Raw genomic sequence first — 26,198 nt, 5'->3', positions numbered from 1 at the left:
ACTGAAGGTAATGGGGCCCATTATATGTCCACCTGTCCTTTGTCAACAACAAATTGTCACTGTTTTTTGTGTTGAATATCCGCTATATGCTAATTTATGGACGTAATAGGTATCTAAAGCCATTTGCACATAACAAAATATGTATTTTATCAAAGTAATTGTTGAACTGAAATACAAGAAGTATATTAATATTGAAATACAATTAAGAAGTATATTAATAGTGAAAGAATTATTAAGCTCTAACTTAAAATGATTTTTTATTCATAACAAAATAATGCAAACACATTAGCATTTGGCAGTAACAAAAGTTCCTTTAGAAACACATTTTTTTCCCCATTTAAATTTTTTGGGGCCCACCAAGAAAGTGGGGCCCTAAGCTATAAGTTCTTTAACTTGAGCAGATTTTATTTTATCCTGACGTGTTTTTAAGAGGTGATTTAATTATTGTTTGATTTTATATCCATGTTTATATTTGATGTTAGCCGCCCTGAGCCCCGTCTCGGCCGGGATACAAATAAAAGTTTATTATTATTATTATTATTATTATTATTGTTGTTGTTGTTGTTGTTGTTGTTGTTGTTGTTGTTGTTGTTGTTGTTATTATTATACTACATAAACCCGCCACTGCCTGGCAGAGGGCCATCCAACTGGGAAAGCCTCCGAGGAAGGAGAGCCTTCCAACGAGGGAGGCCGTTTCCACTGTGGTTGGGGGTTGTTTAAAGCGCAACAAATCCTACAATCGGCGTCGTAGCACCGGATCCGATGCGGTTTCTGGGAAAGGGGTGGGGCTGGCTCCTGGCCACGCTTCTCCCTCTTTCCTCCTCCTCTTCTCGTAACGCTCCAGCCTCTTTTTTTTTTCCCCAGGCCGGAGTTGCTGAGGCCGGGAGCCCTTCGGGCTTTAAGACCCAGAGGAGGCCTCGCTGGCCGGCAGCGCTCGCTCCGGTGTTGACGGCGGAACCACCACCAGCAGCAGCAGCGGCGGCGGCGGCAGCAAATCCTCCTCTGGGCTTGGCGGGCGAGGCGCCGCTCTCTCTTCCCCGTCCTCCCCGCTTCAGCTCGGCATGGCCTTCATGGAGAAGCCGGCGGCGGGCAAAGTGCTGCTGGACGACACGGCGCCGCTGACAGCCGTGATCGAGGCCAGCCAGAGCCTCCATTCGCACACGGTATGGATACGGCTGGGGCAGGAAGAAGGGGGTCGCCGCGGGCAGCGCACAGGCCGGGCTCGGTGGGTGGGTGGGGGGCGTCTGGGGCTAAGGGAAAGGGGGCTCGGCGGGTCGCGGGGGTTTGCTGGCTGCAACGTGCCCTGGGGCTAAGTGGTCCTTCGAGGGGGCAAGAGCCTCTCTCCGCCTCCCTTCCTCCCCAGGACTTGGGAGGGAGATGGGGGAGAAAGTGGAGAATAGGAGGAAAGTAAGTCTTCATGAAAATCATCATCACCATCATTATTATTATTATTTGCACCCCACCCACCCGACTGGGTTGCCCCCAGCCACTCTACTACTTCTTCTTCTGCAGCTGTTGCTGTTGTTAGTGCTAAGGGGTCAGCCTTGGGGGTCTGTTGTCACTGCTAGGGTTGCTGAATTTTTTTTGGGGGGGGGGTAATTTTTATTCGTTTGTTTCACTTCGTATTGTGCCTAAAAACGAAGGAACAGTTGCAACGGCAGAGAGAAATTGAAAAGATGGGAAAACTATAGAACAGGCACGTAGGATGAGTACATGGGTAAAAATAACAAAGTCCAAGGTTTTTGAGTACAGTGGTGCATGGGTTAAAACAGGCATCCCCAAACTTGGCCCTCCAGACGTTTTGGGACTACAACTCCCATCATCCCTAGCTAACAGGACCAGTGGTCAGGGGTGATGGGAATTGTAGTCTGGAGGCCCGAGTTTGGGGGTGCCTGGGTTAAAACAAGCAAGGAAAGGCCTTGGGTGTTATCTGCTGAACTAAGCCACAGTGTGGGGCCTAGGGGTTACAGTGGCTGGAGAACTGGGGAGACTTGGGTTTGAGTCTCAACTCTGCTACTAACTTCACTGGATGAGGCTGAAGGACTTCTCTCCCAAACTTCTCTCTCTGGTTTTTTGTTGTTTTTGGTGAAGATAAAACGGGAGGCAAGGACATGCCATGTACACTGGCTGATTTGAGTTCCTGCCATAGAAGAATAGTCGGGTGAAATGTTACGGAAAAATACAACTCCAGAGAGTGTGAAATGTGAATAGTTGGCAGCGCCCCTGAGTAGGTGCAGAGTGTATTTTTTTCTGACTGCAAAGTAATGGAGAGTGTCATTGCACTGTTGTGAATTGGAGGGAAGAGTTTTTCAGGAAAGAGGGTGTTTTGTTTCAAAGTGGAATTTCAGCTGTGACCAGAAAATGGAGTACTGTATTGGTGTTAGATGCTGTGTTCAGGTGCGGAGTTAGTGTGAATGTTTTTCTTTTAATTTTCATTTCATCCTTAATGAACGCTGCTGTACTCAAGGCAGTTTGTAAACAGAGAGACATGACAGAACATACTGCAAAAACCACACTGCCGTCCTATAGCAGTTCAGAACCACGTGACAGCATTCAAGAGTCCCATTTTGCATGTAGTGTTACAAAATAATGACAAAGTTAAAAATAAAGCTAAATGACTTTTGCCAATTATAAGTAAATGATAATAATAATAATAATAATAATAATAATAATAATACAACTAAGAGGATACCTACTGCACAATACAATATGTAAAATGCCCGGTATTGCCATGGTGGGATAGATTGGAAGGTGGTGTTAGTGCATGATGGGGAACTGAGGTTATTTAGATTGATGTGAGGTACCCACTTCTTGGGTTTTGCATTGAAAGAAAACACTTCTATCCAACTAGAAACCATTCATCCAGACTGCCTCTGGGAAGGTCTCAACAGGATATGAAGGCAGTAGCAGTCACCTTTTGTTTGCCCCTGGCATTCACAGGTATAATGCCTATGTTTATCGAGTGTAAAGGGCAAAAACAACATTAAAAGCCCAACCCTGCTTTATGTTGTGATCCATTACAGCCTAGATACTGGCAAGTTGCTTCCTGGAAATAAAACTGATCAGAGATCATAGTCAGATGAAGTGCATCATGCTGTGATATGCTTAGATTAGCCAGTGCGGTAATTGTAGCTTATAGATGGATTTTTATCATACTAAGAAATCATAGAAATGCATGTTTCTTTGCCTTTGTCTGACTATGATCTCTGATCAGTTTTATTTCCAGGAAACAACTGTTGGTCACTTGCAGTGGGGCTAAGAGCAGGCAGCTTATTATCAAAAGTGATTTACTACATGGAACATACTTTGTTTTAAGTTGTTTGAATGTCTGTGGGTTGTTGCTGCGTAGTGATCACCCTTCATTAAACTAATTGCGTGATAATACAGTACGCAGGAATGATTGTTCGGTGATGGATTATTTTTCTGAATGGGCCCTTTTACCTACAGGGTAGGTGACACTATTATTCTGCACTCCGTGTGTGTGCGTGCACATGGTGCAATGTGAGAAAAGAGTTTTCAGTTTGGGTTTTGAGAGAAGATAAAACTGTGGATTGGATTACTGGTAAATCACCTTTGAGGTTCAGTTGCTCTCTTTGGAAATCTAATTCAGGATCAACAGTTGTGCTGCCTGCTTTAGGAGCCTTTTTGCTTCCTCATGGCTCTGCCTGTGTAGTTATAAATAAAGCATATTTGCAGCAGAGTTCTCTAGTTATGGAAATATGGAACACTTACTAAGTGTGTAACGAGAGAAATTGTTATATGGTTTATACCCCATAATAAATGAACTGAGAACTGTTGACTAGAAGGGTAGCCATGGCCTTGAATAGGTATTTGGGACTAAGCAGGCCTCATATTGGAATAAACTTGCTTTAGCCCTCAACCTGTTTAATGTTTATCTGCCAAAACTTCTCTGCAGCAGCTTCTGGTATCGTTCGTTGCTATGCCTTGACTATCCTTCATGGTCATGTAACACAAAGCCAGGTTTACAACTAAGAAATGAACAGTGTAAGGAAATCAGAAACTTACCTGCACTAACCATCATCCCATCCCTCCTCCAAAGACAGTTTTAAGAAGACTTTGCTAACTATTTACAAGCCTGTAGTAGTAGGGTCCCATAAATAACTGGCAAGTAACAATTGCTTCAAAACTAGGAAGGTATTTTTATACTGGAAAAGAATCTACTATGTTTTTCTTTTTAGGCTGTGAGTTCTCCTTAAATGACAAGCACAAATATCACGTGTGGGCAAGTATACAAATGAAAATGTGTGAGGCCTGTTCCTTTTGTGGCCTTAAGTCACATGGCTCACATATTTTAACAACCCTGCACAACATTTTCTTGACAAACCAGATTTTATATTAAACCACATCACCTTTGTATCCCTTGGTTGCCTTGACAAGCCCATTCTCTTGACTCTCCAACTAGCATGGTGATGATAGAAGAAATTCCTCTCATCTTACTGTTCAGAAGTACAGTGGTGCCTCGCAAGACGAAATTAATCCGTTCCGCGATTCTCTTCGTCTAGCGGTTTTTTCGTCTTGCGAAGCAAGCCCATTGACGGCTTAGCGGATTAGCGCTATTAGCCGTCTAGCGGCTTTTAGCGATCAGCTGAGAGGTGGCTTATCAGCGGAACAGCTGATAAGCGGCTTAGCGGCTTAGGAAAGGGGGGGGAAAAGCGAAAAAACCCCGCGGGAACTCGCAAGATTTTTTCGTCTTGCGAAGCAACCCCATAGAGAAATTCGTTTAGCGAAGCGCCTCCAAAACGGAAAACCCTTTCGTCTAGCGGGTTTTCTGTCTTGCGAGGCGTTCGTCTTGCGGGGCACCACTGTAGGTTTAAAGAAAATTGAACGATTTTCAGTATTTCCTTGAGGTTTCCAAGTTACATTATCTTCATTTGTTAACATGAACAAAATAGCTGGAGTCATATTTAGTGCTACTTCATTTAGTAGGCTAAACTGGACTACCTGAATTCAGTAATTTCACTTCAATGCGGACATTGGTTGACATATGGATATTTTGTGTCTCTGCTTGGCTTCCCTCCCTCCCTCTATTTCCTTGGCCTACAGATTATAAACCAGAAAATGTGGATTTAAGCTAATGTAGTCCCATTGAAATGAACTGGATATGGTTTACATTGACCACACTTTAGGTGATGAGTCACTGTTCAGTTGTAGAGTAGGTTTTGACTATTGCTGGGTTGTGGATTGGGTTGTCTTCTAGAAAGACTACAGTGGTACCTCAAGTTACATACACTTCAGGTTAAAGACTCCGCTAACCCAGAAATAGTGCCTCAGGTTAAGAACTTTGCTTCAGGATGAGAACAGAAATTGGGCTCTGGCGGCGTGGCGGCAGCAGGAGGCCCCATGAACTGAAGTAGTGCTTCAGGTTAAGAACGGTTTCAGGTTAAGTACGGACCTCCAGAACGAATTAAGTACTTAACCTGAGGTACCACTGTACAGTACTTTATTAAAACTTACACATGCTATGTAGTTCTTGCCATTAAGTATATCTGATACATTTATTTTTATTCTGAAGGGCATAAAAACAACCCAAAGTTTTTTGTGGTCTTGACATTCTGCCTTGGTTTCTTTGGGTCTTTGGGGAGGTTGGCTCAAACTGGCAAAGGGAGAGTCAGGTCTAGCTTCTCATTGACAAACATTTAAAAGCAGTTTCCCCAGCCAAATAGTGTGTCTTTCATATGTGGGAGTTGAAAAAACCAATTTTGTGAACCTTATCTTTGCATTTCCGTTTTGTTAATGCACACTGAGGAAAGTTCAAATAGAGGTTTGTTCTTTTAATCACATGTGTACTGTGAAGCAAGAGTCCAGAGTCCTGCTGGGCTTTCTCAGTGATTTCAGAGCTGTATTTGGCCATTCTTAAACTTCTGTTTCATCTGTTAGGAGGCAGAGACCAAACAGTTGCACAAGGAGGCAAAAAGTGTGTTGACGTATTTTTAAAGAAAGAATATGATACATAGCTGTACTTAGTAGTTTGCCACAATGTTTCATTGGGTTTCCTGTTATCTGGAGTGAGAAGTAGGTCCTGTCCTTTGATGCAAGCATTTTCCTTTATAAATTAACATTTTTAAGTAACATCCTCTTGAGCTGGAGCAAGGAAACTTGAAGCTGTTCAGGGAAGTTTTTAATGTGTGACATTTTAGTGATTTTTTGGTCTCTGTGGAAGCCGCCCAGAGTGGCTGGGGAAACCCAGCTAGATGGACGGGGTACAAATAATAAATTATTATTATTATTATTATTATTATTATTATTATTCGGCAAATCGCATTTTCCCTTTACCACCGCTCTAGCCCTTTTGACTAGACAGAACACTGAGAAAATGTCACAGTGCTTCAGGGTGTTCGGAAGTCACTCCAAATCAATTGTTCCCAAATATCCTAATTTTCCAACACGCTACCTGGGTGGGCTGGAAGAGGCTGAGTGCAGATAAGGCTGAATAGTTGATGGTGATTGGGCCTGTTACCCTTGGGGCGGGTTATCCGTCTCTCAAAACAGTCCTAGAAATTTGCAGATTCTGGCGTGCCCTTGGATCCAGTTCTGCTTCTTAACTCTCAAGTGGTCAAAAAGAACAGGACTGCCCTTTCCCAACTTGAATGGTAAATAGCGCTGCTCTTCTTTTTTTTTTGAGTGGCGGAAGTGCAGATCTAACTATTGCAGTATGTGCACCGGTAACCTGTAGGAACCCAAGGCCTTCCAGATGTTGATGGACTCCAACTCCCATCAGCCCCAGCCAGCATTGCCACTTGTTGGGGATGATGGAAGGTTGCAGATTATACATTTTCTTATTCTTAATTGGGTTGATTCACATTCTGTGGCCTTTTAAATGTGTCTGTGGGAAGGGAAATATTGGTTTGTTTTTGTTTTTATGGTGTATTTTGTGTTCTCATTTTGTATTTTTGTGTTGCGAAACGGCCCTGTGATCGCTGGATGAAGGGCAGTACAAAATTAAAATAAATAAAATAAAATAATCACACTGTCTGTCCAGGTCCGTTCTAAATGGTCTGCACTAGTCACTGAACTTCTGAAGGAGCACTTAGTCTCATGTACACCCTCTCATGCCTTATTTCAGTGGTGGCCAAACTCGGCCCTCCAGATGTTTTGGGACTACAATTCCTATCACCCCTCACCACTGGTTCTGTTAGCTAGGGATGGTGGGAGTTGTAGTCTCAAAAACATCTGGAGGGCCGAGTTTGGCCATCACTGCCTTATTCGTAGGAAAGAGCCTGTTATGAGCGCCCTTGTCTTCTGAAGTGTTGCAGGTGTGGCAGTTGATCACAAGGCCTTTCCTCTGTTGTGTCCCTTCTTGCTCTTTGGGATGACTTTGTCCAACAGGGGCTCTGCTTGCCTGTTTCCCTTCTGGAATTTAAAATGCTGATCGAGACCTTGCTCAGTAGGAAAGCATTTTGACTTACCTGTTTCGTGACTTGCACTGTTTCGGATTTTGTTGCTTCATTTTGCTGTGTGTGTTTTATTTTTCCTAATTGTCAGCCAAGCTGCCTTGGGGGGGTGTGGCTTTCTTGGCCTGGAAGCAGGGTGTGAAATGTAGGTTTAATGAAAAGTAGATCTGGGAGTGGCCTCTTCTGAGTGCAGAAGCAGGGAGGGGAATAAGCATGCTTAAATCTTTCCCTGCCACCTGTTTTTTTTCCTTTCCAAAGGTTCCCCCCCCCTCCATCTTCCATATACATGTGTGGAACCTAGTGGTGTGGTATAACAAATGATTTTTATTTCTCTGTGTAGTTTTTTGGGGGGTGGGTAGTGGGGGGGGGGGTTCATTACTTGGGTGGTGGCAGGGATTAGAAAAGCCTGTTGTTCCAGTAGAGGCAAATTCTAGATTTGAATTTGGAATCCAGAGGCCTTTTGGAATTGTAAGAATTCTTGGTAATATATTTATCCCACATCTTTACTGGCAGGTTGACAAATTGGCACTGTAGCCAGAAAAAGCCTCAGGCTTGTGTGCCAGTGACATATCTTACTCAAAAAAGTTATGGCTAAACTAGTTTTGCTATAGTAATAGTACATATCAGTATTCTTCAACCTTTCTGTTTCATCCTTTCCTCTTCTTTCTTCACCTCCCTTTTTCCTGCACACAGAGTCTCTTGTTTTCCATCTGTCACTCTCCTTCTTTGAAAAAAAACCAAAATGAAATATATCTGTGAGTGTGACCCACTTTAGATTAGTATACAACCCAGTTGTGGATCCTAAACCAGCAGTTGAAAAACTGATGAGTCCTAACCTTAAAATAGGGCTTTTTAAAAAAGGAATTTTCAGTGTGGCAGGAATGAACAGCATCTAAACCTGCATTTTGTTTTCCCCAAATGGAAACCGGAGTCAGGCAGAATAAAAAGTGCACACAACTGGGGAATTTTGAGTTGACCGGGTGATGGTGGAGGGTGCATGAGGAATGGAAGGGAATCTCCCCCCCCCCCATACTTTATATACTTAAGAATGTCCTGCCTTCAAGCACAGGCATTATTGGGCAATGTAATGCTTTCTATCTTGGCAGTTTCATGTTCTGGGCTTGCAGCAGTGTTGAAACTGTACTTGTAGTTTTGTAAATATTGAAGCGCGGTGTGTGTGTTGCTTAAGCAATATTTCTGGTGTTCCAAAACATCCTGGGTTTTGTGAGAGCATTTGGCTTGGGATCAAACAAGGCAGCAAAGACAGATCTCCAGATACTATCTCACAAAACGATGATGATTGTTTATACTGCTGCACATTATGGTAAATAGATGCTTTAATATTTCCTGATTTTGCAGGTTACATGCATTAAAGTTCTGCTGGCGTTCTGAGGGAAGGATTGCTTTTGTGGGTGAATACTTTTCCCTACGGAGGGAGCGTGTTTGTTTGTTTTGCTTCTCTACACTCATTACATCAGCATTATCAGTGTCAAAGCCCCACAGGAGTAAAGCTGCTTTGATGTCAGGGTTCATTGGGAGATGAGTGTCAATAAAGGGAAAAGGGAAAGAGAGGTTTTCTACTAGTCTAGAGTCCTTAAGCTGTGCACCACCGTCAACCCAGAAGCATAAAGCACAGGAGGTATATGCGTAAACTGCAAATTTGTGTCAAGAGAGTGCAGTGATAAATTTCCAATTGTACCCTTGAGCAGAAGAGCATACAGTGGTACCTCGGGTTACATATGCTTCAGATTACATACGCTTCAGGTTACAGACTCCGCTAACCCAGAAATAGTACCTCGAGTTAAGAACTTTGCTTCAGGATGAGAACAGAAATCGTGTTCCGGCGGCACAGCGGCACCAGGAGGCCCCATTAGCTAAAGTGGTGCTTCAGGTTAAGAACAGTTTCAGGTTAAGAATGGACCTCCGGAACAAATTAAGTACATAACCAGAGGTACCACTGTATATGTGGTTGCTGCTCTGCTGCTAGAATCCCTGTGTGTCTACGAGGCTTTAAGAGAGTGGGTGGCCCTGTGGTCTAAACCACTGAGCCTCTTTGGCTTGCCAATCGGAAGGTTGGCGGTTCGAATCCCCACGACGGGGTGAGCTCCCATTGCTCTGTCCCAGCTCCTGCCAACCTAGCAGTCCAAAAACATATCAGTGCAAGTAAATAAATAGGTACTGCTGTGGCGGGAAGGTAAACAGAGTTTTCGTGCATTCTGGCTTCCTTCATGGTCCTCTGTGTGCCAGTAACAGCTTAGTCATGCTGGCCACATGACCTGGAAAGCTGTCTGTGGACAAACGCCGCCTCTCTCAGCCTGAAGCAAGATGAGCCTTTAACTGGACTTAACTGTCCAGGGGTCCTTTACTTTTTTTGGGTTTCTTTACCTACTTAGAGACTGTCTTACCATAGAGGTTTATTTTATTATTTTTTACAATCAAGCACTCTCTTTCTATATACATATATAATGAAATAAATAAATGAATACCTCTTTATGACATACAGTAGTTCCTCTGGATACGAACAGGAGCTGTTCCGGAGCCCTGTTCGCATCCAGAAGCAAACACAACCCGCGTCTGCGCAGGTCGCGATTTGCCGCTTCCGCGCATGCGCATGACGTCATTTTGACTGTCTGCGCGAGCGGCGAAACCCGGAAGTAACGCATTCCGTTACTTCTGGGTCACTGCGGAGCGCAACCCGGAAGCGCTCAACCTGAAGCACATTTAACCCGAGGCATGAATGTACTGCTTCAGGATTAGCTACCTTGTCCGTTTATTTCTGTTCATGATTTTACTCTTTTGTTTGCATCTTCTTGTACGTTCTACCGGTAATTTATATTCTTTCTCTCCCTCCCTCCACCCCCAGTTTCTCCAGAGTTGAGCAGTGACAGCGGCAATGCTTGGTGTACATGTGTGTGCTTCAGAAAGCAAAACTGGTTTTCTTTCTGGTGGCTCTGACTCTGTTTGTTGGGGGGCCGTTGGCTTTCAGCTCCCACAAGCGGTTCCTACAGCCAGCGTGAGCAAGGGCTTGAAGGCCGTGTTGTTATTTTCAACGCAGCAGGCTACTACTTCACGTTCTGTAGGATACAGTAAAAACCTGGTTTTTAAACATAAGCAAATTGTGGCCCCGAGAGAGCTATTGATAGCTAGCTGAATAAAAGTGTGTTTCCTCAGCGTGTGGAAATCGGAAATTGAATGTGGATTCCCTCTTGCACAATACAGTATTTATTAGAAAACAAAGCATAAGGGAATTTTAACCCAGGCAGTCTAGAGCTGGATTAAACCATTACCTAAGTAGACTACATAATAGGCCCCCAGTCTATATAAACTGGCAGTTCCTCATCTGTGGATTAATAATAATAATAATATTCATTCAACTTATTAGTTGCTTGTTACCTAAAAGGTATCCAAGCAATTTACTTTTTTATATAAAAAAATGATTATACTATAGAGGTGAAAATTCATATTTCATATTTTTCTCACTCACTCACTCACTCTCTCACACACACAACACAGAAAACACCCTCCCCAATCCAAGCCACAGCAGTGATTGATTGATTGATTGATTAATTGATTGATTGCAAATTGCGGTTCAAATTGAGAAGAGAGCGGAATTTGAGATTAATTGTAGTTTTCCAAGGAGAATTATGAATATCTCTTAGGATCAGGTTGGAGAAACCACCTCTAATTCGAGCATCCGATGCTAATATGTGGGAGCTGTAGGAAATGGCTCGACTCCATGCTCATTTTTCAATTGAGGGCTGGGCGAACTCACGTCTTAGGGCTGCACCTGAGACACACCTCGGGACGCCGGAAAGAGATCTCAGAAACATGTGAAGTGGGCAATCCAAGTTACCTGATATTGCTGTAGTCCATACTTTGCAGCCATATAATAATTTAGGGACAACTTTGGCATTAAATATTTGAATTGCTGCCGGAAGGTGTTTGCCGCCCTTCTGGTGATAGAATCGGACAATGGCATTAGAGGTCATGGTTGCAGCAAGAGAGGCAGATTGTAGATGGGTGGTCCAGGAGAGATTATAAGTAAATATTAAGCCTAGATATTTAAAGGCTTTTACCTTTTCTAAGTAGCCACCTGTGATCTTAAGCGGCTCCAGCTTAAGTTTGCGGGAACGAGTGAAGTGGAGGACTTTCGATTTTTTATAATTAATATTAAAAGCTTCCGCCTTACAATAGGCGATAAATGCATTAACTGCATTTGCTAGGTCCGCAGCTGTTCTGGATAAGATGATGGCATCATCTGCATAGAAAAGGGAAGCAACGGGGTGGCCTGCTAAATGAGGAGGATACTTAGTTGCTAGCTTCAAAGGGGAAAGAGCATCATGAAGATAAAGATTAAACAGTAAAGGGGCCAAGAGACAACCTTGTCGGACGCCCCTGGCCGTTGGGAATGGAGTGGTAAGGGAGCCGTTGGGACTAATTCGGACGCGAGCTGTGGTGTTTGAATAAAGGGAAATAATTAAGGAGAGGAGGTGCGGATCAATTCCCAGATGGGCAAGTTTGGACCATAATCTCTGCCTAGGAATGGAATCGAAGGCGGCCTCCAGGTCCATGAAAGCGGCAAACAGGTGGCCTTGCCTTGGTGCAGTGTATTTACTGGCAAGGTGATAGAGAGTTAGACAATGGTCCATGGTTGATGCTGACTTCCGGAAGCCAATCTGTTCTGGCGGTAGAATGTTCCTCTCATGGACCCATGAAAGAAGTTCTTCCAGTAAAACAGCGGCAAATATTTTCCCCGGAATAGATAATAAACTGATGGGGCGATAGTTTCTAGGGGTGTTTGGCTGGCCGCCTTTGAAAATCGGAACTATTGTAGCTTCTCTCCAGGAGTTGGGGATGTCTAAGGCGGAGGAGATAGCGGTGAATACAGGAGTCAACTGTTTGCTCCACCAAAGAGGATCAGTCAGGAAAAGGTCCAACGGGACCATGTCTGGACCCGGGGCCTTATTCCTTCGCATGGACATTATGATGTTGAAGATGCGGGTTGAGGTAAAGTTTACTGAGGAGGTGGGACTAAGAGAACAGGAACAGAGGTCCAGCGGGGATTGAAGGTGATCTGTAAGATGATTTGGAGAAGCGAAACTGGCTGAATAATAGGCGATCCATTCGTCAGCGGAAATCAAGGTAGCTGAATTGAATGGTGCCGAAGGTCTAACTAAGCGCCAGAAGGAGCGGGAGTCATGCCTCTCTACATCCAAATGAAGAGTGGACCAAGCCTCAAGGATGTGTTGCTGTTTCTTGCAACAAATCATGTTTCTGTATGCCCTTTTAATATCTAAAAGCTCTGCATGGGTTTGGGGGTCGTTGGAAAATTTGATGATTCTGACCATTTTCCTAATTCGCCTTCTTAGGGCTTTGCATTCCTTGTCAAACCAAGGTGATTCAGAGAAAAAGCGTTGGTGGGTAGGCGAGGTGGTGGTTATGTAAGTTGTTGAAAAAGCATCAATTAATTTCCGGTATTGGTCAGCGGGCAGAATTGAATCAGAGAGAACTGCAGGCGTATCAAATGATTTTTGTATGTCCAGGGCAAGAGAGGAGCTGAGGCTTGTCCATTTCTTTGTTTTGTATACAGGGTAGCTTTGTGCCGTGGGACTATAGTTTGAGGGGACTGAAAATGGCTGGAGACTATGGAACATGTAATGCTCTTCTGTACCAACTGGACAGTTGAAAGATCTCGGTTTCTAACTCCTCTCGTGAACAAGCTTTTTCTCCCAATCCAGCCTTGGATAGTGCCCCTTCTTCTGCAGGATTCTGACAGTTGGATTACCGAGATGACAGCTAACTTCCTGCTTAGGAAAGAGGAAAGCGGCACCAACTTCTTCTATAATACCACAGCTGTAGTCGATATGCCGCACAATCGAACCTGTTTTTGTTTTCTCTGTCACTCGATGTTCTAAATCCCCTGTTACTTTTGTTATCCCCATTTTTTCAAAGTATTCGTCCAGGACGACATCTACTTTTACCTCCCCACCCCCCATTTTACGTTGTTATGTCTATGTATATTATGCTATGGCCACACGGCTAATGCAATAAAATCGATTGATTGATTGATTGATTGATTGCATTTATATACTGCCTTTTCTCCCAAGGACCTCCTCCTCCCCATTCATCCTCACAACAGTCCTGTGAGGCAGGTTAGGCTAAGAGATGATGGCTGGCCCAGGGTCACCCATTGAGCTGAGTGGGGATTCGAACCCTGACCTCCCAGGTCCTAGTCCAGCACTCTAACCATTATGCCACACTGGCCAGTATGCCAGTCTAGCTCCTGCCTTGGACTCCTCCTTCAGCTCTGAATGCAAGACAACAGATCAGCTGCTTTGCAGCAGGGAGGTTGAACATGGTGTCTATCACGAAGACTGGAATGCTTTGGAAGACTGAAGGGACAGGGAAGCATAGGATGAGCTGGGATATGCGGTTCATGAGACTACATTTGCGGGAGCTTGCCTCCACTTGTGAAAGAGTATGTTACATAAATATGCTGGTTTACTGATAAGTGTGCCTGTTGTACAGCAGGGGTGGGCCGAAAGTAGATTGGAATCTACTGCCAGATCCCTGGCTGATTTGCAGCAGATTAGGAAGGGTTTCTGACTGCCTGTTTATTCGGCAAGAAAAATTACTTTTCCCTCCTGAATGAGACTGTTGAAATGAAGTAGGGTAATCAGGAAGTGGATGTTTCTAATAAACCCACTCCCCCCAAAATTACTATACAGTGGTACCTCAGGTTAAGTACTTAATTCATTCCGGAGGTCCATTCTTAACCTGAAACTGTACTTAACCTGAAGCACCACTTTAGCTAATGGGGCCTCCCGCTGCTGCCGCGCCACCGGAGCACGATTTCTGTTCTCATCCTGAAGCAAAGTTCTTAACCCGAGGTACTATTTCTGGGTTAGGCGGAGTCTGTAACCTGAAGCGTATGTAACCTGAAGCGTATGTAACCCGAGGTACCACTGTACTGTACTGTACTCCTAGCCACTAGCCAGCAGAAAAGAATGAAAACTCAAACCATATTTTTTTATGTTCAGTGGTCTTTTGGTTTAAATCTCCCCTTCCAGCAAGAAGTCCAGGGTCAAGACCAGCTGCTGTAAAGCCGTGTGCCTGTGTTTGTGTGTGATCCCACAGCTCCCTTCTCTTGCAGAGAAAGCAGCAGCAAATGTATAGCAAGGAGAGAGAGCAAATTTCCCTCCCTGCCCTGCAGTTGTTCCAGCTGTGCCTCCTCTTCTGTCTCGGCTCTGGGTCCAGAATAACCATGTGATAAAGCTGCTTTAAAGCTTGCTGTAAAAAACTCATTGATGAGCAATTTTGGGTAGAGGTGTACCGTATTTTTCGCACCATAGGATGCACCGGGCAATAGGACGCACCTTGTTTTAGAGGGGGGAGAACAAGAAAAAAAAATTCTCCCCCTCTCTGCCCAGCGCCCCTTCAGCGAAGCGGCAGGAGGCGCTGCGCAGAGAGGGGGAGAATTTTCCCCCTCTTGTTTTCCCGCTCTAAAACAAGGTGCCGTTCAGGCGGCTACCTTGGAAGCCTGGAGAGTGAGAGGGGTCGGTGTGCACCGACCCCTCTCACTCTCCAGGCTTCAGGTTCCTTTTGACCTTCTCTTTGGGGCTGGCGGGGGAAGCCCACCACCAGCCCCAAAGAGCAGGTCAGGGAGCAGCGGAAAGGCGCAGCGGAGAGGATCCTGCCATAGCCGTGCGTCACCTCTCCAGCCGGGAGAGGGTCGCAGGGCTATGGCTTCTTTAGCCCTGCGCGCGCTCTCCCAGCTGGAGAGGTGACGCGCGGCTATGGAGGCTCCTGCCATAGCCGCGCGTCACCTCTCCAGCCGGGAGAGGGTCACGGGGCAATTTTTGAAGGGGAAAAAGTGCGTCCTATAGAGTGAAAAATACGGTACCTCTTTGCAATTAAAGTCTCAAGTGTGCTCCGGGGATCTGTGTTTAAAATCTGAAACGAAAAATAAATGAAATGGGCAACCTGAGATTGCCCCGACGTAAGGAGGAGGCCATAACGTATAGAAATAAATGGCTTCTACATTAGTTCTCTGGAGAGCACTTCTCTTTCTTTTAGGGTAGGATGTGTCTTGCTTTTTGTTTTACTGAGTAAACTTCAAACACTTAAGTAGTTAATAAATGTGTGTAATTCTCTTAGCATAGAGATACTTGCATAGCTCCAGTTAGTGGGGGTATTCTGGTACAGAAGGTGGAAATAACATGGTCCCTTCCTGCAGGACAGTAGCCGAGATAGTTTGGATGACTTGGTTTCTTGTTTTGCTGTTTTCAGCGTTTGTTTGACAAGAGAGGCATGCAGCCGTCATTGAGTGGGGCATAATGCAAAACATAAAAGAGTATGCGATGGAGGAAAACGGAAAAAATCAGGTGGGGTGAAAGGCCAGCACAGAGAAGAGAGAGCAAAATGCAGAGCTCTGCATAGCCTTGAAAAAACCGTAAAGGTCACAAGATAACGTTCGGGGGGGGGGGGCAGCATGGTCTTACAACAAATGGGCAGATTTAGATTACCGTAAAAGCATGAATAGGTTTGAAATGGACAAATTGTCACTTGTGATCTCTGCTTTCTAATTGGGTTTTCTTCTCCTTCCTAGGAATACATCATTCGTGTGCAAAGAGGGATTTCCATGGAAAACAGTTGGCAGGTAACTTGTTCACCTCTGACATAAGGAAATGCATTTTGTTAATTGGATTTTACAGGGGACACAGCAAAAGATTCCCTAGTCATTTGAGCACTGACAAGATGCTTCTGCGCACAACTTTCTTTTTTCTTTTGGATGAAAGAAGCTATTCAGCGTCATGTGGGCTTGGTGAATTGTTCCTGTATGTTGTTTTCTGCATGCAGATTCCTCTTTGGTCTCATCCAGTTGGTTCAAATTAGACGCATCAGTGTTTAGATCCTGAAAGTGCACCACTGTGGTGCTTTCTTCTTCTTCTTCATGTTCATGAGACTGTAAAAAGGAGCCAAACTTATACTGATTTCCCACACCTACTCCATTTCAGTCAATACTAAAGTATGCTGCAAGCGCAGAGAGCAAGTACCTGAAGGAGCGTCTCCACCCCCATCGCTCAGCCAGCTGAGGTCCAGCACTGAGGGCCTTCTAGCAGTTTCCTCTCTGCGAGAACTGAGGTTACAGGGAACCAGGCAGAGGGCCTTCTCAGTGGTGGCGCCCTCCCTGTGGAACGCCCTCCCATCAGATGTCAAGGAAATAAACAACTATCTGACTTTTAGAAGACATCTGAAGGCAGCCCTGTTTAGGGAAGCTGTTAGTGTTTGATTCTATTTTTAATATTCTGTTGGGAACCACCCAGAGTGGCTGGAGAAACCCAGCCAGATGGGCGGGGTATAAATAAATAAATAAAAATTACTATTATTAGAATAGAAGGCACCAGAGATGACTCAAATCTCTTCTGAAGGTAGAGAGAAATGTAGGGGAGAGACCCACCCTAAAAGTGTGGCCTAGAAGGGCATGGGCAGCTGCCAGATTTCCCACTTGCGAGCTGAAAAAGCTTATATGATTCTTTGCTTCCTTTCAGTCTGCTTGCATACTATTGGCATGTGCTCTTGGGTGAGCATCCTTAAACATCCAAGTATGCAAGCTGGAGAAGTCTGGTTGGGTGTGACTTCTTAATGTGTGCATTCCAAGGGGCATAAAGACACAAGCCTGTTGTTCACACACTGAATGCTGGTTGTGCGAAATGCTGTTGTACCCACAATCGGAAGCGCTATTACCATTTAAGCAGCTATCCTATCTTTAAAAGACATCTGAAGGCAACCCTGTTCAGGGAAGTTTTTAATATTTAATGCTGTACTGTTTTTAACATTTGATTGGGAGCCGCCCAGAGTGGCTGGGGAAACTCAGCCAGATGGGCGGGGTATAAAATAATAATAATAATAATAATAATAATAATAATAATAATAATAATAATTAATGCGTGGAGCCCCTCCTGAAATTCCAAATTCCATGATGTGAATATTTTTGGAAAGGGCGATCAATTTTTCCCTAAAACAGAAGCCAGCAATACTCAAAAGGGAAACACCTGTACATTGAAACCTTAATAAAATTAGGCCCTTATTTATGTTCCTCCGCTGACAATTTATTTTCATGTAAGCCCAGTTATAAGAAGGATCACTACAAATCCACTAATTATGTGTTGCTTTTGTAGATTATAAGAAGATACAGTGACTTCGATTTGCTGAATAATAGTTTGCAGGTAAGAGGTTTGTTTGTTTTTTGTTGCTGTATGAAAACTACAGTGATACCTCGGATTACATACGCTTCAGGTTACAGACTCCGCTAACCCAGAAATAGTACCTTGGGTTAAGAACTTTGCTTCAGGATGAGAACAGAAATAGTGCTCCGGCGGCACGGCAAGCAGCGGAAGGCCCCATTAGCTAAAGTGGTGCTTCAGGTTAAGTACAGTTTCAGGTTAAGAACTTAAGTACTTAACCCGAGGTACCACTGTGCTTGGAATTTAGGGCTAGAGAATTCAGTCTGTGTCTGTTCCCTGTCACTTCTGCTCGTCTCAGCCACAAATCTGTTTTGACATGTTTTCTGCATTAATCTGCATCAAAAGAAGAAGAAGCAGCTCTGCGCCAAAATCTGCATTTCAAAGTCATATTCAATATACGGATCTCGAAGTGTGTTTTCATACTTTTTTGAGCCAAGAAGCATGTTGGAAATTTGGGAAGTGTGAAATCCAGGGCTGGCACAACCATTAGGTGGGGTGGGGCCACTGCTTCAGGCTGTGGCACCCTGTGGGCACCCTGCCATCTGTGCCAGCAGTGGGGAAGCAGTGCTGATTTTGGGCAAGATCTCAGCGGTCCCCAATCACCAAGATCTCACCCGAAATTGGTGCTGATGGCAGCACTGTTTCTTCCCCAGTAGTGGAGGCAGCAGAGTGGGCAAGTGGTGTGGTAGTAGTGGCAGGGTAAGTGATAGGTGCAGGTATGGCAGTGCTGGTGACCGCAGCAACCACTGGGCAGCACTTCCTGTTTTGCCTCAAGCAGCAAAGTGGGCTTGTGTTATCCAATGGACAGCTAAGTTTTTTGATCTTCGCATTAGTCCTGGAAGTGTGGATCAGACAGTTCATATGAGAATTCACAAAGATCAAATTCCTCAAGTATCTGTTAGAATTCCTGCTCCATGGCTGCAGTCATGGGCTTTTTGTCTATCACATGACGGTGTATGTTTTGACTCCACAGAGTGGGAAGTGACGGAGACTGGATGTTTGTGTTACTGTGTTCCATGAAGTGGGACTATTGTCCTTTTGTTTTTTTTCTTTGCTTTCTGATGCTAGAGAGAGAGGGAGCCATGTTGCAGTGCTCCGCATGTGTTTATATGTAAGTAGATTAGCTGAAATACTGAGTTGCTGAGGTCTGTTACGCAACTGCACAAACTCTGCGGATCCCTAAGTGTGCCAATGTCTGTTGGCATTGGTTGCTGTGATTTTTGAGGTTAAAGAAAGCTTTTGAAGCTCCCAAACGATAGACCAGGAGGGAGGGAACATGCCAGTCGGGCATGTGTCTCTGCCAGGGTTCTACTCGAGTGTAGGACGAGCTCCTGACCGTATCTTTACTGTGTGTTTTGTGAAGTCACTTTTGCATATGTGAATGGATGCCGTGTGTTTGCATGTTTTGTTAAACAAGAATTAATGTTTAACGGTGGTTTAACGGGAGTGAGTGGTATGCTGAGGCCTGCTGCTTAGAGTCCCTGCTTTTCTCCTGGCTGCAGCACGCCGGGCGCAACGAAACCTTGGCGTGTCCTGTCGGCAATACCCAGGTGTGTGGTTTGTTTGGAGAGACGTGAACCTTGCGCCCCAGGTTCAGACGATCTGATAAGCCAAAGTGTTGCTGTCTTGCATGGCATAGCCAAGAGCAGGGGAAGTGAGGATTTTGGAGCAGCGTGTTGCCAGCACATTGATCCATTAAACCATAGTTAAACATTCTGAAGTTAAACAAGACAAATGAACCAGGCTAAAGAAAAGACAAACGTTTGAACAGGCAAAGGTGTACAGACTGAAGAAACAGACCTTCTAATTCAAACTACAGTGGTACCTCGGGTTACAGATGCTTCAGGTTACAGACGCTTCAGGTTACAGACTCCACTAACCAAGAAATAGTGCCTCGGGTTAAGAACTTCGCTTCAGGATGAGAACAGAAATCGCGCGGTGGTGGGATGGCGGCAGCGGGAGCCCCCATTAGCTAAAATGGTACCTCAAGTTAAGAACAGTTTCAGGTTAAGAACGGACCTCCAGAACGAATTAAGTTCATAACCCAAGGTACCACTGTACTAAAGTACTCTATGGAAAAAACCTGTTCCTACTAATGTTTTGTGCAACCTGTTGAAGATGGGAAGAGTGGCAGACACTCAGTTTAACTTGATTCATCTTCTGTGGTCAAAATGTCTATTTCTTACAAAAGCAGAAGTCATAATGTGCTTTTTTTAAAAAGTATGCAGTGTATGCAGTCGTTTTGTTCCTTTCCGAAGTACTTTCTGGTGCTGTTTTATCGCGTGATGTGTTTCCTTGCCGCTGAGTAGCATTCCTTCATTTTTCGAACACTGTAGCTACTGTGTGCTTGTGCTTTCCCAGAACATTGAATTCTTTTTAAGTGTGCGTGGGAAAGTACAGGGGAAGAGGATGTATGTTAAAGAACTGTTCAGTGACTTCTAGGCAGAAGAGGGAAGTTAGTGATTGCAGAATTTTGTCAAGTGGGTTTCAGCAGACCCTTTTGCTCCTCTCGCATTCTCTGTGAGATACAAATGGAGCAAGAATTCTGTTAAGGCATTCTCATGGACGGTAATATGCAAAACAAATGGCACAGTTAAGTAATTTTGGCAGCAAGGCATTATGATCTTATTGGTCCCTCCTCCTTTAGGGGGAAATTAAGTATTATTTCACATTGCTTCAAAACGTAGTAAACCAGCTGTGCTGTGTTTGGGGGCTCTCCTCATTCGGCAAAGTCCTACCCTGATGATTCCAACAAAACAAGCCAGTAGAACTACAATGACTACCTTGTGCCTGTTCTCTGTGTGTGGTGTACCAAATTTTCAGTACAATAGACTATTGGAGAGAAGTCCATTTAATTTAAGTCCTTTAAATGGATTTCATATATATAACAAATATTGATTCTTTTTCTATACTGATGTGAAGAGATGGTTTGTATTTCAAAAGTACTGCTATCTCCAGGGTGGTTTTAAAGATCAGCACTGGGCATTTTCAGATTCAAGGATCACTTTATTTACATTCATATCCTGTCTTTTGACACACTGTGGCTCAAGGCAGTTATAACAACGAACAGGATAAAATACAGCGTAGCTCAGTCCTATAAAACACAAAAGAAGATAAAACCAGCAATTTAACCACTGGTTAAAACAGTAATGGCAGTAGATTAAAAAAAGAAGAAAAAAATCTGTTTGACAAGCCGAAGTCTTCATTGCAAAGCAGACTGTAATATATGTGTCAGTTCAGCAGGATGGTGATAGTAAATCACTGCCTGAGAAGTGAATGAGCTCAGCAAAAGTTTTTCTGGGGAAGGAAGAAGCAATTCTATGGAACTTACTAATGTTGTGAACCTTCCTTCCTGTTTCCTCTGTATGGACTGATAATTCTTCGAAAAACAGCACATGAAAAAAAACAAGTTTAAACAAACTGAATCCTGGTCCTGAATGGGGTAACTGTGCCCCTGAAGGACCAGGTGCGCAGCCTGGAGTCATTTTGGACTCACAGCTGTCCATGGAGGCGCAGGTCAATTCTGTATCCAGGGCAGCTGTTTACCAACTCCACCTGGTACGCAGGCTGAGACCCTACTTGCCCGCGGACTGTCTCGCCAGAGTGGTGCATGCTCTAGTTATCTCCCGCTTGGACTACTGCAATGCGCTCTACGTGGGGCTACCTTTGAAGGTGACCCGGAAACTACAACTAATCCAGAATGCAGCAGCTTGACTGGTGACTGGGGGTGGCCGCCGAGACCACATAACACCGGTCTTGGAGGACCTACATTGGTTCCCAGTACATTTCCGAGCACAGTTCAAAGTGTTGGTGCTGACCTTTAAAGCCCTAAACGGCCTCGGCCCAGTATACCTGAAGGAGCGTCTCCACCCCTATCGTTCTGCCCGGACGCTGAGGTCCAGCGCCGAGGGCCTTCTGGCGGTTCCCTCATTGTGAGAAGCAAAGCTACAGGGAACCAGGCAGAGGGCCTTCTCAGTAGTGGTGCCCGCCCTGTGGAACACCCTCCCATCAGATGTCAAAGCGATAAAAAACTACCTGACATTCAGAAGACATCTTAAGGCAGCCCTGTTCAGGGAAATTTTAAATGTGTGACATTTTAGGGTATTTTTGGTCTCTGTGGAAGCCGCCCAGAGTGGCTGGGGAAACCCAGCCAGATGGGTGGGGTACAAATAAAAAAATATTATTATTATTATTATTATTACAAACAAAAAATAAGGGGGAACCAGTTGGGCAACCGTTTAGGGCTCCCCACAACACCTTGCACTCCCCAGCAGGTTAAACTTGATGCTGATTCTGCTTAGGTGTCTTATACAAAATTTTGAATTATGTTCATCTTGGAGACAACTTTTTTTTTAAAAAAGCACCTGAGATACTTCCACTCCATTGTAATTATTAGCCCTGGCATTGTAAATATTGCCAATGTCATTTAGGCAGGCAGACATATTGTGCAACACTGGGATGGCATAAATAGGTAGCAGTGCATTCTGACCTTAGCACTTCTTGTTTGCCCTGGGAACTGTAGGATCTTTGACCCTTTGCTTTTTGCATGAAGAGCAAGAATCAAATTCCGTTCAGGCCGGGAAGGCGTTTTGTAATTTCCGTTGCAAAATGAAATGACGACTCTCGCAGTCCATCCTCTTTCTGTTTCCCAAGAAAGGTTTTGCCATTGAGATACCGTGCTGTCAGTCTTAAAACTGTACTTTCTTTGGCTAGTGGATTATTATAATGCTTTAATCAGAATCACTAACTTCTGTATGTTGGGTCATCTTGTGGTGGGGCATTGCTGGACATGGTTCAAACTCCTAATAGCAAAGGACTACAAAACAGCAGGTGGTGAAACCTGTCCTCTTTTTTTCAGCCTTTCTAGGAGAATTGAATTGTTCCAGCCGCTGCTGTTGTCTGTTTGTCATTATGTTTGAGATGCTGATATTTTATCTTGTTGTGCTTATTTATGGATGTTGTAGACCAGTGGTTCTGAACCTGTGGGTCCCCAGATGTTGTTGGACTACAACTCCCTTCAACCCTGAGCTCTGGCCTTGCTAGCTAGGGGTGATGGGAGTTGTAGTTCAACAACATCTGGGGACCCACAGGTTCAGAAAGGCTGTTGTAGACACTTCAGCATTATTGAGACTGAAAAGCTTTCTATATGTGTACACACACACACACACACACACACACACACACACAAAACTATCTTTTGAATCCTGGTGGTGGTTGTGGCAGGTGGTTGGAGCAGGTAGCCAAGGTCTGTGCTCGGCTTACTGCTTGTGTGTGTTTGCAGGGGGGCAAGAAGCCATAAACCTGGGTTCAGACATCATGGCAAGCCAGATTCTGCCTTGTTTCTCGGCAGTCCTGCAGCAGTACGAGCATGGGACGAGCAGAGCAAGAACATTTCAATAGCTTGCATAAGTGGGCTGCTCATTCACATTAAACTATGGTTTGGTTTTAACTGTGCTTTGACATCCAAACCAGGCCTTTTAGTGTATTTAGGAATACAGTGGTGCCTCGCAAGACGAAAAGAATCCGTTCCGCGATTCTCTTCGTCTAGCGGTTTTTTCGTCTTGTGAAGCAAGCCCATTGACAGCTTAGCGGATTAGCGCTATTAGCGGTCTAGCGGCTTTTAGCGATCAGCTGTTAAGCGGCTTATCAGCGGAATAGCTGATAAGCGGCTTAGCGGGTTAGGAAAGTGGGGGGAAGCGAAAAAACTAGATTTTTTCGTCTTGCGAAGCAACCCCATAGAGAAATTCGTTTAGCGAAGCGCCTCCAAATCGGAAAACCCTTTCGTCTAGCGGGTTTTCCGTCTTGCAAGGCGTTCGTCTTGCGGGGCACCACTGTAACATTTTGGAGGCCCCAAGTCGCAAGGTGGTTAGATTGGTCTCAACTAGGGCCAGGGCCTTTTCAGTACTGGCCCCAACTTGGTGGAACACTCTGTCACAAGAGACTAGGGCCCTGCGGGACTTGACATCTTTCTGCAGGGCCTGCAAGACAGAGCTGTTCCGCCTGGCCTTTGGTTTGGACTCGGTCTGACCCTTATATTTCCCTCCCCTTATGGTTTTGATCTATGGGCTACTTTTAAAATGAGGCTGCATTTCAAATTGCATTTTTACCTGTATTTTAAATTCGGGTCCCCCCCCCCCATTATGTTTTTACTGTAATTTTACTGGTGTTAGCCGCCTTGAGCCCGGCTCTGGCCAGGGAGGGCGGGGTATAAATAAAATTATTTATTTATTTATTTATTTATTTATTATTATTATTATTATTATTATTATTAACTAATCTGGGTACATACTCAGGTATTTCTGGGTATATACTCAGGATTGCTTAATTCCCTCTGGTTTGGGTTTGTTAATGACCAAATTTCAGTTACATGTCAGCGGTTGTGTTTCAATGTCATGATAAAAGCATCGCTTTCTATAGCATACCACGAAGGGAATGAGCTGCAGGCTCCTCTTTCCCTTCTTCTCCTCTGGCAATGCTTGGAGAAAAAAGGGCTTTTGCTTCTGTTTTTGACCAGCATTTCATCTGAGCTCAATAAACCCTGGTTAATCTGAATTATGGTTTTTAAACCAGCCAACCTCAAACAATGGGTTATGAAGCTGACGTGTTTCAACCAAGTATAGCCAAGATTAGGGTTCATACCTAACCCTAAGCAGTGGTTAATCAAATATAGAAGTGAAAGTCTCTGTCGCTCCTCTGGGGGAAGGGAAGTACATGAGGCCGTTTAATGGAATGGAAACCGACTGCTTAATGGAATTTTTATAGTAACTACTGCAGTTCTCTTACATTCTACCTTTTCTGCAACTTTTGTTTTTGAAGATATCTGCTCTCAGTCTACCTCTTCCTCCCAAAAAGTTGATTGGGAATATGGATCGTGAATTCATAGCTGAAAGACAGAAAGGACTCCAGAACTATCTCAATGCAATTACTTCCAATCACATTCTGTCCAACTGTGAATTGGTCAAGAAATTTTTGGATCCAAACAATTACTCTGTAAACTACACTGGTAAGTAGGCTATATTGGAAATTTCTTTGCTTGTTTTCATTGGAAAGTCCTTCAGCCCAACAGTTAAGGCAGGAGGACTTCACCCTTCTCCTTTTTTGGGGTTGGAGGATCAATCCACATTGCCCACTATAGCTCCTAAGGAGTTACCCTTCTTCCATAATAGTGCAAGGGCTTGAAACAGTTGACTTCCGACTGAAATCTGTGCATACTTGTCAAAGAGAGGAGGGGATAATACGGGTGGAGGGAAGCTGAACTTACTGCCATGGACTGCAGTCTAGGGGGTCCCAAGTTTGGGACACTGAAATTCTCTTCTTAAGGCTGGTGCTTACTTAGTAGACATGCAAAGGATTGCCTTGTAAAAGTGTTTAAAACTGAGTGCAGGATTGCAGCCTCAGAATACAGTGGTACCTCTGGTTGCATACGCTTCAGGTTACATACGCTTCAGGTTAAAGACTCCGCTAACCCAGAAATAGTGCTTCAGGTTAAGAACTTTGCTTCAGGATGAGAACAGAAACTGGGCTTGGGCGGCACGGCAGCAGCTGGAGGCCCCATTAGCTAAAGTGGTGCTTCAGGTTAAGAACAGTTTCAGGTTAAGTACGGACCTCCAGAACGAATTAAGTACTTACCCTGAGGTACCACTGTACTTGAGACATCTTTTGAATTCAGGAGACTGGGAACTTGAAAGTGGTGCATGTCACAGCCTGGCAATATAGTTTTGATGTATTTCCTGGAGGAAGTGATGAGCAGTTCAAAGCAAAAGTATTTATACCTGCAGCTCTCTGTTTAAAAAAGAAAAGTGACTTTAAAGTGAGGAGCTCTATAAACAACAACAACAACCCCATAATGTTAGTACAATTCAGCATTTATTTAGCACATGGTTGCACTGGATTAATGCCCCTGTTGGACCATAGAGCTTTAGCTGATCGTTTTACAAGTCTGTATTTTGACACTGGAGCAGCTGAACCAATGCTTATAGGTCCTTCATGAAGCAATTGTATAAGAGTCTTGCACACCTAGGACCAGAGCATTCAATAGGCCATTGAAGCAGATCAACCATTTGCATCAAAAAAGAGATGAGGAGGATGATAATACTGCTGCATATATACTATGATTTGAAGTTGGCTTATTTCCGCCAACTTGAGAACATATTTACCACAGTTGTTCCATGTATGGATGACCCAACAAGTGGCTGTTCATCTAAAGCAGATTCAAAACCACAGCTTTTGGCTTCTTGTGTCATCGGTTTGGCTACTGCCTGTGGTTTGGTAGGAGAGGAATAAACTATGAACCCTGGTTTGGACAACATGAACCATGGTTTATCATAATGATATGTGAACCAGGACATTGTTTTCTTCAGCGGCAAGGGCCTTCTGCAACATTGAGAAACTTCATCAAATTGTGTTCTAAGTGTTATTGGGAGTCCTGCCTCTGCAACTCTTCTGCCCAAGATTTGCTCATCTTCTGTGGGTGCAAGCAGGCTTTGGGTATGGGTAGTATTTTGCATTTCATGATTAATTAGCCAGACTTTCACAGCTT

At 44.3% G+C, this 26,198-nt stretch overlaps 1 protein-coding gene across 6 annotated transcripts in view; it reads left to right on the top strand.

Moving 5' to 3' along the window:
* The first annotated feature begins 859 nt into the window (after positions 1 to 859).
* Positions 860 to 26,198, top strand: part of PXK (PX domain containing serine/threonine kinase like) — a 50,794-nt gene continuing 25,455 nt past the window's right edge. For 2 of the 6 annotated variants that reach the window (XM_081853122.1, XM_081853124.1), the window contains exons 1-4: positions 861 to 1,163; positions 16,021 to 16,071; positions 17,594 to 17,641; positions 24,476 to 24,662. In XM_081853122.1, the coding sequence (XP_081709248.1) occupies positions 1,062 to 1,163; positions 16,021 to 16,071; positions 17,594 to 17,641; positions 24,476 to 24,662 (388 nt within the window). In that variant the 5' untranslated portion in view covers positions 861 to 1,061. Of the gene's footprint in view, positions 1,164 to 16,020; positions 16,072 to 17,593; positions 17,642 to 24,475; positions 24,663 to 26,198 lie in introns of all 6 variants that reach the window. The other 4 variants (XM_081853121.1, XM_081853119.1, XM_081853123.1 and 1 more) reach the window with 4 other exon arrangements.

The sequence above is a fragment of the Podarcis erhardii genome (genome assembly GCF_964252035.2).
Source record: "Podarcis erhardii genome assembly, chromosome: 2".
Taxonomy (NCBI): Eukaryota; Metazoa; Chordata; class Lepidosauria; order Squamata; family Lacertidae; genus Podarcis; species Podarcis erhardii.
The sequence above is the reverse complement of the archived record's forward strand: the minus strand, read 5'-3'. Positions and strand labels throughout refer to the sequence as shown.